The sequence below is a fragment of the Hibiscus syriacus genome, unplaced genomic scaffold, assembly GCF_006381635.1.
Source record: "Hibiscus syriacus cultivar Baekdansim isolate YM2019G1 unplaced genomic scaffold, ASM638163v2 tig00014949_pilon, whole genome shotgun sequence".
In the NCBI taxonomy this organism is placed as follows: Eukaryota; Viridiplantae; Streptophyta; class Magnoliopsida; order Malvales; family Malvaceae; genus Hibiscus; species Hibiscus syriacus.
The window spans coordinates 620,643-633,235 of record NW_024062339.1 but is presented as its reverse complement, the minus strand read 5'-3'; the positions used below and the strand labels follow the sequence as shown (position 1 = coordinate 633,235).

Sequence of the window (12,593 nt, the reverse complement as noted above, 5' to 3'; positions counted from 1 at the left end):
CATGACATTGCTCGAACACTTGGCAATTCGGTGTTTGCTCCACTGCTATTATCCGGCTGAAGATTTTGTGATGAGATGAACCCTTCAGTTAACTTGATAAAAATTATTATAATATTAAGATGTCCCTCTAAAGCAATTGGTTAAACGCCCTGACTTTATGGATTCAGCTAGCCAGATAACGACAAGTTAAATCAAATTTATCTAGGAAATAAATTTTCGGTAAAAATGAACTAAGGGAGTTAAGAAACACCTGTTATAGTCAACTTCACACGAGCACTCAAAATTTCATTTTTAGACCGATATTTTTTACACTGCCTTTGTTAGAGGAACCTACAAAGCTTGAACAAATGGAAGGTTTCAGAGAACCAAAATAAAAGGTCTAGTAATTGATAATGCTAGTTGTGTCATTTTTTCCTCATCCAATTAAAATTCCAAGCCAAAGAAAAACATGTTCAATGACCAAGAAAAATGACATTTTTTTGCCGGAACCTTAGAAAGGAGGCCAACCTAAAGCCAATTCATCCATTTGAACATTTGTCAAAGAGCTGTAACTTTGAAAACATTAAAAGGGCTCTTGATTCCTTTGATATTCTTTGAACTCACGTTTATAATTTGATTCAATTGCGAACAATATTTTACAACATTTTTATAATTTTCCCTCCTAAAACAAGAAAAAAGAGAAAAACATTTTCAAACAGAACAATCTCAGATATGAAAGGTCTGTAAAGCCAAAGCTCAAAAAGAGAATGGGACACGATCGATTCCAAAGACCAGATTGACAAACAAAGCACGAGACTCCATCCAAGAGATAAAACATAACTCATTCATGTTGCATGCATCTTAGACATAGTTAAGAGCATCGCATTCATTATTTTTCTCATACAAGATTTTTTACAGTTTTTATAGTTAAGTTTCAACTTCAAGATGAAGGATACTCGATTCGAAAAACACCGTAAAAGATTGATGGTGGTTGCTTAACTCATAAACAAGAAGCTACACCGTAGATTGAAAGATTGATAATCAACTTCAGATGGGTTCGAGAACTAATTTAAAACAAATCCAGTTCAGCTCAACTCAACAATGAGCAGCATGTTTCCAGTTAATGTATTCAAGCCAGATTTCAATTCCACAACGGAAGATATCCGGCTGTCAGAAGTTTTCAATGGGCTTTTCCGTAAAAGGGGAGTCATTCAAAGATCGTCTCATTTGGTTTAGACTCACTCAAAGAAACCATCTGAAGAATCATGACATACTTAGACCCGTGAAGGGAAGCCATTTTTTTAAAAGAAAATATTTGTAGCATAACTCAATGTTAGAAGAGTTATCTGCCAACAAAAGACCTTCAAGTTCGACTACGCTCAGCTCCCAGTCATATTATTTGTAGCATAGCTTAAGTCGAAAAGGGCTATCTGTCAAAGACCCTCGAGTTCGATTACACTCAGCTTCGAGGTAACATCATTTATAGTATAACTCAAGGAAAAAGCGTTATCTGTAACCAAAAGACCTTCGAGACGCTCAGCTCCAAGGCATATCATTTGCAGCATAACTTAAGTCGAGAAGGGTTATCTGACAACCAAATACCTTCGAGTTCGACTACGCTCAGCTCCAAGGCACATCATTTGCAGCATAACTTAAGTCGAGAAGGGCTATCTACCAAAGACCCCCGAGTTCGATTACACTCAGCTTCGAGGGCACATCATTTACAGCATAACTCAAGGCTAGAAGGGTTATCTATCACCAAAGACCTTCGAGTTTGACTACGCTCAGCTCCAAGGCACATCATTTGCAGCATAGCTTAAGTCGAGAAGGGCTATCTGCCAAAGACCCCCGAGTTCGATTACACTCAGCTTCGAGGGCACATCATTTACAGCATAACTCAAGGCTAGAAGGGTTATTTGTCACCAAAAGACTTTCGAGTTCGACTACGTTCAGCTCTAAGGCATATCATTTGCAGCATAACTCAAGGCTAGAAGGGGTATCTGCCAACAAAGACCTTTGAGTTTGATTACACTCAACTAAACGATACATTATTTGTGGTATAGCTCAAGGCTATAAGGGCTATCTGCCAAAGACCTTCGAGTTCGACTACGCTCAGCTCCAAGGCACATCATTTATAGCATAGCCCAAAGCAAGAAGGGCTATTTGTCAATAAAATTATCGAGTTTGATTCCATTCAGCTCAATGACACATCATTCACACTACTTGCCGGTTGCAGTCGAGGTTTTCAAGTTGAGAAGAAGACCTGGGTTAACCGTGCCTTAGTGACAAGAAACTGTTTCCCGGCAGTATAGCTTAAGTCGAGAAAAGTTATATGTCAATGAAGACTTTCGAGTTCAAGGGCCTATCAACCACATGGTGGAGTCAAAGAATTATTTTCCAGTCGAATTTTTGAACCAAAGTCTTTAAACCGAGAAGAAGACCGAGGTGGACTGCAATTTGAAGCCATATCCTGATTCTGAACTATGGCTTCAGTTCTGTATCATTTCAAGGTGGACTCGACTTCGCGACGGAGGAGCCATTTGCAACTCAATTCGACAGGGAGTTATTCTTCAGCTCTACCGAACGAAAATTTGTGTTTTTTATCTTTGTCCTATTTCTCGTTCCACAAAAAAGGAGACAAAGAGGGGCAGCTGTAGACACTAATTTTCGTTCACATATTATATATATATTATAGTTCACAAATGGTTTTTGAAAATACATATAATATATAGGTTTTTTAAAAACATTTTGAAAATGTATATAGTATATAGTTTTTAAGACACTTTTGAAAACTATATAATATATAGTTTTTAAAATATTTTAGAAAATATATAAGATATGAATTTTAAAATCATTTTTTGAAAACTTATATAATATATAGTTTTTGAAAATAGTTTTGAAAACTTATAAATAATATATAATTTTTAAAACTCTTTTGAAAATTATATAGTTTTTTTAAAAAAACATTTTTGAAAATTATATAGTTTTAAAAAAACATTTTTGAAAATTTATATATAATATGTAGTTTTTAAAAAAGAAATGTTTTTAAAAAATTATATTATATAGTTTTTTTTTTAAATTATTTTATTTATTATTATTTATTATTGTTATTTATTATTATTTATTACTATTATTTATTATTATTTCTTATTCATTTATTTTTCTGTCCAGGGTCCAAAATAAGGTCCAAGATAACCGGAACTAACAAGCCCAAAAGTCCTATGAAATGGTCCAGTAACCAGATGATGTTTAGGGTTTGAAAACCCTAAAGTCAAGGCACCACATAGTAAGGTCAAGGGTTACGTGAAACGGTCGGACGTCGGCCGAGGATCTCGGGACTTAACCATCCCTGGATTTCAGCAGCAACGCCTTGAGCAAAACAGAACAGGTGACCAACAGAGGGGGGGGAGATCACAACATCATACCAGTACAGTAACCAGAAACGATCAACGGCCAACAGACACAAAAATCCCATCATCACCGAGACATAGAGACAACACAGAGGCATTAACAGTACCCAACATAGGACAGAAAACAAAGCAAATATCAAAAATATAAACCCAAAGGCCATAGCCCCTCAGTAAACAAACCAAAACAAGAACGGGAGAAACATAAAGCTGAGGCTTCAACCGAAAAGCCACCGAAAGGCAAACAGACACCGACGAAAAGGTAAAAACCGAGGACTTTCGGGTTATATCTACAATGATTCGTAAGATTTTTTGATTTTGTGGTTTGGGCTAGTGTTTAGGGTATAAAGAGGAACATTTGAGGTAAGGTTTTTCTCTGGCCACCACCGGCGACAGCGGGCACGGTGGCCGGCGTGACGGAAGGGCCACGGAACGACGGCCAGAAATTGCCTGGAGAGAGGCGAGGAGAGAGATTTTTTTCTCTCATTTTGCAGAGAGAGAGAGTATAGTGTTAAATGGGAAAAGATAGCCATTTTGGTTTAAGGGGAAATGAATATATAGGCTCGGCAAAATGACGACGTTTTATCAAGGGTCTCCTGTGCATTTTCATGCCCGGGTAAACGATGTCAATGGTGTCTATGAGTTGTAAACCTTCCGTTTTTATCACTGAAGTAAAGTTTTTGATATTTCGATTTGGATTTCTAATTTTTTTCTTATTATTTAGTCACTAGTTTATATATATATATATATATATTATAATTATTATTATTATTATTATTATTTATTATTTATTATTATTATTAACATATATATTTTTTCCTTTATTATTACTATTATCATTATATATATTTTATTTTATTTATTTATTTATCTTTATTTTTTCCCTTTCTAGTATTTATTTATTTATTTATTTATTGTATATATATATATATACTTTCTCTATCAAAATTATCCTATTTATCTTCATTTTATTTTCTTTGTCCTATCTTATTTATCTCATTTTTTTATTTTTTTTATTTTCACTACTTTTTTCCCCTTACTAACAAGTGTCCTCATTTCTTAAGGGTACATTTCCAATCGATCAAAGGTAAACAATTCGAACTGAATTTTTAAGTTTCAATTTAAATTTTCAATTTTCGCAATTAAAGACAACCGTTAAATTAATTGGTACCGAAAGGGCGGTTCAAGGGTGCTAATCCTTCCTTGACCGTAACCGACTCCCGAACTCGACACATTTCTGGTAAAACGCAGATCATGTAAGATGGTGTCCGATCCACCTAAATTCGTTTTAAAATGGTCGGTGGTGACTCTAACCCAATTATTCAAGTCGAAGTCCAATTCTGAGGCCCAACCGAAAGATGGTTCCGACATCTATATATATTGGTAAACCATATGAATTTAAGAGTATTCATAACATTTAGGTACATGACTACACATTATGGTGCAACGTTAGACATTTTAGTGTAATTTTAGTTTTAGAAATTTAATAAACATGTTTAAAGAAAAAGATAATAAACAATTGAAAATTTTGTACAATAGCATATGTTGATAGAAAAAAATTTTAATATTAACGTTTGTTACTTTTATACTAGTTAGAAATAGGGGTTCTTAATGAGATGAGCAGTTCGTGAACAAATCGAATTTAACTCAGTTAAAGCTCGATAAAAACTCGACTCGAACTTGAGCTTGACTCTAGACCTTAACAAGTTGAGCCAAGCAAAGTCCAACTCGACTTTATAAGTTCGAAAGTAGCTCGTTAAATTTTTTTATATAATTTTTTGATAGTTATCTTAAAAAAATTATTTCATACACTCAAAATCAAACCTTATTTATTATTTTAATGTATTTGGGGATTGTTACTATGGAGTTTAGACTTTAAAATTACTTCATAAACTCTTTGATAATTTTTTTGGTTAAATTTATTAATTTATGTTTATATTAAGTTCTATATAGTATTAGTAGATTTTATCTATGTTAAGAAAATACGGTAAAAATTGCGATGAGTTTAACGAACAACAAGGTGAGCAATGAGCATCGGGCTTAAGGAGTAACGAGCTTAATGAGTAACGAGTCGAGCAACAAGTTTTTTTAACGAGCACGAGTCAAGCAAAATTTTAATGAACTTAACGAGCAACGAGTCGAGTCGAGCAACAAAATTTTTAACGAGCACAAGTCGAGCACTGTCCAACTCGCGATTGACTCAATCGATAATCACCCCTAGTTAGAAATACTTATAGATTGTTAACGGGTATTGATCGGTCATTTATCGAAATTGACTTACCATTGATCATATACTTATATTTTTAACAAAATACAAAATTGTTATAGACAATGACTTTTAGTAAAAATATCAAAAATATTATTGTAATTATATAGTTTTAAAAAAATTTAGTAAACATTATGGTTTAAATATCTTAAAAATTGTGATATTGTATATATAAAAAAAGTTAGTATTGTACCAAATTATTTACCATCTTTTTAAACTTAAAAATGAATGATCGGAAAGTGTTTAATCAGAATTTTTCCCACATTAGAGATGAGAAAGGGAAATTCAAAATGAATTAATGCAACAATGAGATATAAAGATCACGAGGAACGTAAAGAAGGTGATGGGCAATCCCCATCCCATTTACGTCGGTTCAATGAATGTCTGTATCTAATTATCTATATTTGATGGATAAATTACATGTTTAGTACGTAAACTATCAGTTTTAATCCATTTTAATACCTAAACTTTCTTTTTTTAAAACCATATCTAAAGTTTAGTTTTTATTTCATTTTAGTACACATGTTCAAAAGTTAATGTTAACTTTTGGGGGAAAATTGAAAGATTAGATACTAAAACGGACCAAAATTGATAGTTTAGGTACTAAACGTATTAAGATTTTAATAGTGGGTATTAAAATGAAACAAAAACTAAACATTAGGTATGATTTTGAAAAAATTGAAAGTTTATGTACTAAAATTGACCAAAATTAATAATTTAGGTTCTAAATGCGTACTTTAACCATATTTGATCTATTGATCAATTAATTTGAATTGAATATTATAAAAATTCATTATGAAAAATGACCTAAATATAATTTGTCATATCCACAAAATTATCGTTCAAATTCTTAACCTTACTTATAAAATTTGATACCTCACCTCACTAACCAATTAATTAGAGATGATAATTTTTATTCATTAACTTTTGTCTTATTAAATATGTTACTATGTCTATTTTTTAGTTTACAAGAAAAAACTATAATCAATTTACATGTTGCTTGAATTTTATTTAAAAAATAAAAAATAAAAACTTTAGTAATTATTCGAATAAAAATAGTGTAATTCAGACTAGTTCATTAAGACAGTGATTTAAATTCATTAAGACAGTAATTTAAATTTAATTCTAAAGATAATATAAATTAAGTAATAAAATACATAAAAGTATAACATTCATTATTAAATCCGTAAATTGAATTAGATAAACTCATATATTTTACCTGCATTTTCTATTGAATCTTTATTATATATTCATTATGTATGTATTTGATTTTTATTTACATACTAAATGAAACCGAAACCTAAGTTATGATATATAAGTTCCTATACAAAGGATAAAGTAAATCCTTAGTCACCATAAAAAAAATACAAAAAAAAAAGCACCTAGAAAAATGTCGTATTCGTGATAGACATTGACCTTGTTCCACCCCAATCATATATCATGAAATGCAAGTAACACAACTTAGCATGCAATAACTTCTAAGCCACTCAATATCCAAATAATTAGTGTAGAAGCTAGAGGCAATAAATAACTGATAAGCCACTCCTACATCATGAAATGTGAGGTATAGACAAACTGGAAGATATGCTTTATCATAAAATGGAGGGTAAATTATGAACTTAGCCAACCAACAATTATTTCTGTTTCATTTTGTCCAACCAATTTTTTTTTCTTCAAAATCATCATTAACATTACATTTTAGTTTCATTTTAATAATTCGTCCTTAAAAAATTAACAGTGGTACTAACATATCACCATAAGATAATGTCATATCGTCATTGAAAAAATATAAAAAATGTCACATCAATAATTATATTAATTTTTAACGATGTGTGACCTAAATAAAACTAAAATGTAATATTAGTGATAATTTAAAAAAAGTTAGATAATCAAAACAGAATTAAAGTAATAATTAGGCGACTAAATCTGTAGTTTACCCTAACATGTGATGTTTAATGTCTAGGCCCTCAGCTTGTCAATGATGCTTTGTATCCATTTGAGCTTTCCTAGAACAAGGACCAAAATTTGCAGGCATGTTTCAACAGCAAAATCTTTATTTAAAAGAAGAAAATTGCAGGTTAAAACAAATGAAAAGGAATAATAAGGATACACCATCAATACTGATCCTGAAACAAACTTAATGACAATTGTTACAAACATTTGAATATACATATTTTCACTTTGAAATTTTATTAAATGAGGCAATGGGTGCAATACATGCTTTGCTGCAAAACTAAGAACCTCCAGGAGGATCTTACCCCTACAGCATATAGAAATTATTAATACAGATTCCATATGGCAGTATAGTTCGGATAGTAAATCACCCGAATGAGTTCGTTACACAGATTTAGAGAACTTTTAACCTTGAGATGCCGAATATGCTAAGCCACAACAACTATGATGAAAATAAGGAGGATGATCCCAAAGATTAACACCAGCAAACATCTCTGCATGAAAAATGTTGTGGTATAATCATGTTTTCTTTAATGTCACAAATTTGCTTAATACATGCAAACGGTTTATCAATATTGGAAGAGTAAATATAGCTGGGTAGTGCTGCTGTGCGGCAGACTAATTTAAGGCTAATTTAAGGTGGTTTCAACCTATGTTCAAACTAAAAAGTTATACAAATTTATAACTTTTTCGGTTGCAACAAAAAATGTTATGGAGAATGTAACATTTTCGGTTCAACCTAAAAGTTATATGAATTTATAACATTTTTGGCTGCAACTGAAAATATTATGGAGAAGATAACATTTTCGGTTCAGCTTAAAATGTTACCTTGTTCAACCTAAAAAGTTAGGCTCTTGATAACATTTTCAGTTGTAAATCGATTTATACCATTTTTTACCCTTACATTAAAAAGTTTTATTAGACTCAAAATATAGATTTATCCTATAAGTTTAAATTATTCTACCAAAAAATGGGGAACAAAAGCGATATGCTAACTCACACAACTGCATCGTGACTAAAATTTTGTAAATAACTAATCAGAGGTAGTAACTAACAAACTGATACAAAGAGCTGGTTTCTTTAGCTGAAAGGATTGTCATTTTGTTTTATATATCCAGTTAAATTTTCTTGAGCAGCAAAAAAGTTGTTCACACTATTCAACACTTGTAAGCTTAATGGCAATAAGTGCTATTACCTTCCGAATAATTCCCATAAATTACTCCAATAAACCATAACATCAACAGATTTAAAGCAGAAAATTTAGTTTTGTTGAGAGCAAGGGAAAATGATTTGGATATATTTATACTTACTGTTGATGAATTTGCTCTCTGGTTCTTGGATGCCTTTTTAAGATGTGAAGTAGCTTGAACAGTTGCAGAATGGGAATTCTCAATGTTAGAACCAATGTCATCTGCCAGGAAAAAAATTACAACAGCTAGGAAAATTAGCAGGCAAAGATTGGAGGATCTTGAGCAAGAAAGAGAAATATCCCAACAGACAGTATATTAAGGACACAAGTTTTACCAATCATGGCTCCTTGCTCATGGACCAAAATTGCTAGATCTTTGAAAATCTCATTCACTTCACTGATCTGTTGCTGAACTTCTTTGATCCCGTTATCTCGTTCTTCAATAATAGCTTCATTAAATGTGATTTCATTTTCCAACAGTACTTGTCTGTTAACAGGAGAAAAAAAAAGTTACAAGAATTTCCAGGAAAATGAAATACAAACGTTGATAGATATCCTTTTACCATTATAGAAACTCAAAAAAGTTAATTGATGAAAAATTGAAGGGGAAAGAGACAAGAAAACAAAATAGCTTTGCCCCTTTAAATGCTTGATACAACATTCAAGTATAACATATTGCATGAATAAAAAATAATACATTTGAAGCCAGGCTTCCATCATTTAAAGCCTCCAAGAAGGCTACTGGAGCAATCCAGTGCAATTGGTTTGGCCCAAGTTGCTCAAGAAACCATGAATGTGAGTCTCGTATTATAGCAACTTTCATAAACATAAAAAAGGCCAATCGGTTCAGGAAATGACAGTTTAGCTTCTAGAATAGACAATAACAGAAGTAGATATATATCTAAACGATTACGGAATTAGAACCCATCAAATAGGATTTCTTGAGAACTAACACCATTGTTCACAGAGTCAAGCTGAAGAGCTTCTCAATGGGTCAAAGCCTCTATAATATAAATGGAGGACAAAAGAAGCCGAAAATAATAAGGTGGTATGATCGCAATACTCAAGTTTCTCAACTGCACCATGGAAAACCTTCAGGAAAATATAGAAAACAATTGCAAAAAGGTAACAGCATCATAAAGTAGGTTATAGCATCGACATAGTAGGTAAATGAAAAACAGGTCGCCTTTTTGAAACCAGAAGCTGTTGCTGCTCTAGACTCTTTGATGATTTTTTCTCCACCGCATGAGCATCAAAACTGCATATGTTCAAAAAAAGAGGTAACACAACAGTCTTGTAGAAATGATAACAGCTCAGCAGTAATTAAATTACAGAGAGAATGATCGACCTTATAACATCTAAAAGTAGCTCAAAGAAGCTTGCAGTATTCCAGAAGTAATATCAACAACTCTAGCAAGCCACACTATATCACATTCCAGTTTCATCTGTTATGTTCTTCAACAGAAATTGCTGGTCTAAAAAAGGTTACTAGAAATGATTCTAAGTCATTTTGGAATACTCTTCAAAGTAATATGCTTGAACCTTCTGAAGTCCAGATTTGATCTCTCTATTTTCACATTTTATCGCTACTATATGTGTTCAAACTTCAAATGCAATTTGAAAACCCCTAAAATGGTCGACTAACTTTTCACTCCATAAGAGAAGATGCGATTATTGTAACCAGGGCACAACCAATCGGCAGTCACATTGAACATGCACATATGCATGTGTACATCAAGTATTACAGATTCAGAAATGTATGAGTTTCTTTACAAGCTATAGGAAATGTGCATTTATGCAGCTGTATGCACATAAGAGCAATTTCAGTGGTAGTACCTAGAAGAAAGGTCTCCCTTGGGAACAGAAGGTGTATATGCTGTTTCCCTCTCAGCCGCAAGCCTTTGAGCCTTCTGAAAATCTTTAAGAGCAGCTTGAAAATCTTTCGCAAGCTTAGCATCAGCAATTTTCTTTAAGGGCTGCAGTTCAACAAAAAAATTCAGGTAAGATATGTAAGCCACCACCTTCATCCTAAACAAGCAATAAAATGACATGAAACAAATAGAGTAACTTTTTTTTCTCCAAAAACCAAACTAGTAAAAAGATGAGTGGATAAAAGCACAGGCAGAAAACGAAGAGGAAATCAACAAGTAAACCCTTGTCATCAAGGGTGAAATGAAGTGCTCTTGAGAAGCTTAACACACAATAGAAGTGTCTTAGAACCCCTAGGAAAAACTGGATTTCATCCTCATACCATAATTTTTTTCACTAACTTATTTAAACAAAAAGAAGATTAAGTTTCACTAACTTCTGCATCTTGATCAGCTTCACTTGCTTCCCTTAGTTTAGCTGAAGTCTCTTTGACCAGCTGCCCAATATGTAGCCTTGTCTTATGCCTGCCAGTGAGAAAACATCCAGATGTAAGTAGCAATGAATAGCAATATCATTGGTCGCATAAATCCCATCTCTTCTATTCAAAGATCCATTGAATTATTTGTTAGTTGCATAATGCTAAAAAATCACTCTATTAGATAACAGAAGTTCTAAAATCCAGAAAGGATATCCAAATTTATGTTCTCTAATTCAGTCTTGAAATAAGCTTAAAATAAAACCAAGAGGCAAATACATTTTTGCTCCATACTTGTATGGTCAATTTTATGCTTATATGGCAAACAAAGCACTAAGAAAAGTAAATCAAGTATAACTCTCCCAAATAATAAAAATAGAAAGCCCATCTACAATTTACCATAAAAAAAGGGAAAATTGTAAGATTAAATTAATGGGTAATGAAATGAATAGATGTTCAAGAAATCCAGAAAGAAGGTCCAAACTTATATTATTTTGACTCAATTTTGAAAACTAAGCTCCAATTATAATCAAAAGTAAAATACATTCAGAACCCAAAATTTATAAGGTCAGATTTATGATTTATACATCCTAAAAGAATACACCTTAAAAATTAAATCAATTTAAATTTTCCAAATGAAAATAACTTACAACTTGTCGCGTAATTCAACGGTGTCCTTAGGGGTACCGAGGAAATTAACGAGGCGATCAAAGGCCAAAATGGCAGTTCTGATTTTGAAAATCCCAGCCGCCAGCGAGTGCGAAGGCGAAGCATCTCGTGTATCTCGCTGAGGAGAATTTAAGTAATTGTGTGGTTGTGGCCTAACAAGACCCGCTTCAAGATCCTGGAAACTCATCTGTTTTTCTTTCCCCCCCCCCCCCCCTTAATTTGGAAGGGAAATGTGCCCTGTGTTGAAGGAGAAGGAACCCAAAAGCCAAAATGAAGCAAATAAATTAAAAAGAAACAAAACAAAACTTGTTTGCCGTAGCATTTCTTCTTGTTAAAGTCAAACTAAGACACCCTGGACGCTTCCGCCAATTTCAATTTGGTATCCGTTTTGGAGTTTCTAAAAATTAAATAAAATATAAAGGTAAACTACAAGGATCATCACTATACTTTGCTCTATTTCCTATTTCACTTATTGTACTTTAAAACTGATCAATTTTATCATTGAATTTAATATAATTGACAAATTTGGTCACTCAGTCATTTCCCCCACAAACGGCGTTATGACGTGGTCTGGTAAAACTCGTCAGTGAGTGTCACTACCTATGGCATCGGAAGTGTCTTTTTACTCTGGTAAAACCCCTATCGACCCCGCTTAGTGAAGTGTCGCCATTCGCCGTCGAGGACTAATCGAAGTATTATCAAAAGCCCATAACGACGCCGCTGTTGATTTTTGTGATTTTCGGCCGATTCTGTCGCCGTTACACCTCACTTCCTTCACCAATGAGT

The 12,593-nt window shown here is 32.8% G+C and overlaps 1 protein-coding gene across 1 annotated transcript; it reads right to left on the bottom strand.

Moving 5' to 3' along the window:
* Positions 1-7,815: 7,815 nt before the first annotated feature.
* Positions 7,816-12,020, bottom strand: LOC120207549 (syntaxin-21-like). The gene is made up of 7 exons (XM_039206993.1): positions 11,789-12,020; positions 11,100-11,187; positions 10,631-10,770; positions 9,981-10,052; positions 9,130-9,281; positions 8,916-9,016; positions 7,816-8,099 (listed from the first exon to the last, which is right to left on the bottom strand). Exons 1-7 carry the CDS (start codon positions 11,992-11,994, stop codon positions 8,034-8,036), a joined length of 825 nt encoding a protein of 274 aa, XP_039062924.1. The 5' UTR covers positions 11,995-12,020; the 3' UTR covers positions 7,816-8,033.
* Positions 12,021-12,593: the final 573 nt, after the last annotated feature.

What these genes read in the sequence shown, in the direction of transcription:
- LOC120207549 (XM_039206993.1), bottom strand. Translation starts at nt 11,994, where the DNA reads ATGAGTTTCCAGGATCTTGAAGCGGGTCTTGTTAGGCCACAACCACAC. An exon ending in CAGCTTCTGGTTTCAAAAAG is followed by an intron (nt 9,282 to 9,980) that starts GCGACCTGTTTT and finishes TCCTGTTAACAG; the next exon opens with ACAAGTACTGTTGGAAAATG. An exon ending in TGAGCAAGGAGCCATGATTG is followed by an intron (nt 9,017 to 9,129) that starts GTAAAACTTGTG and finishes TTTTCCTGGCAG; the next exon opens with ATGACATTGGTTCTAACATT.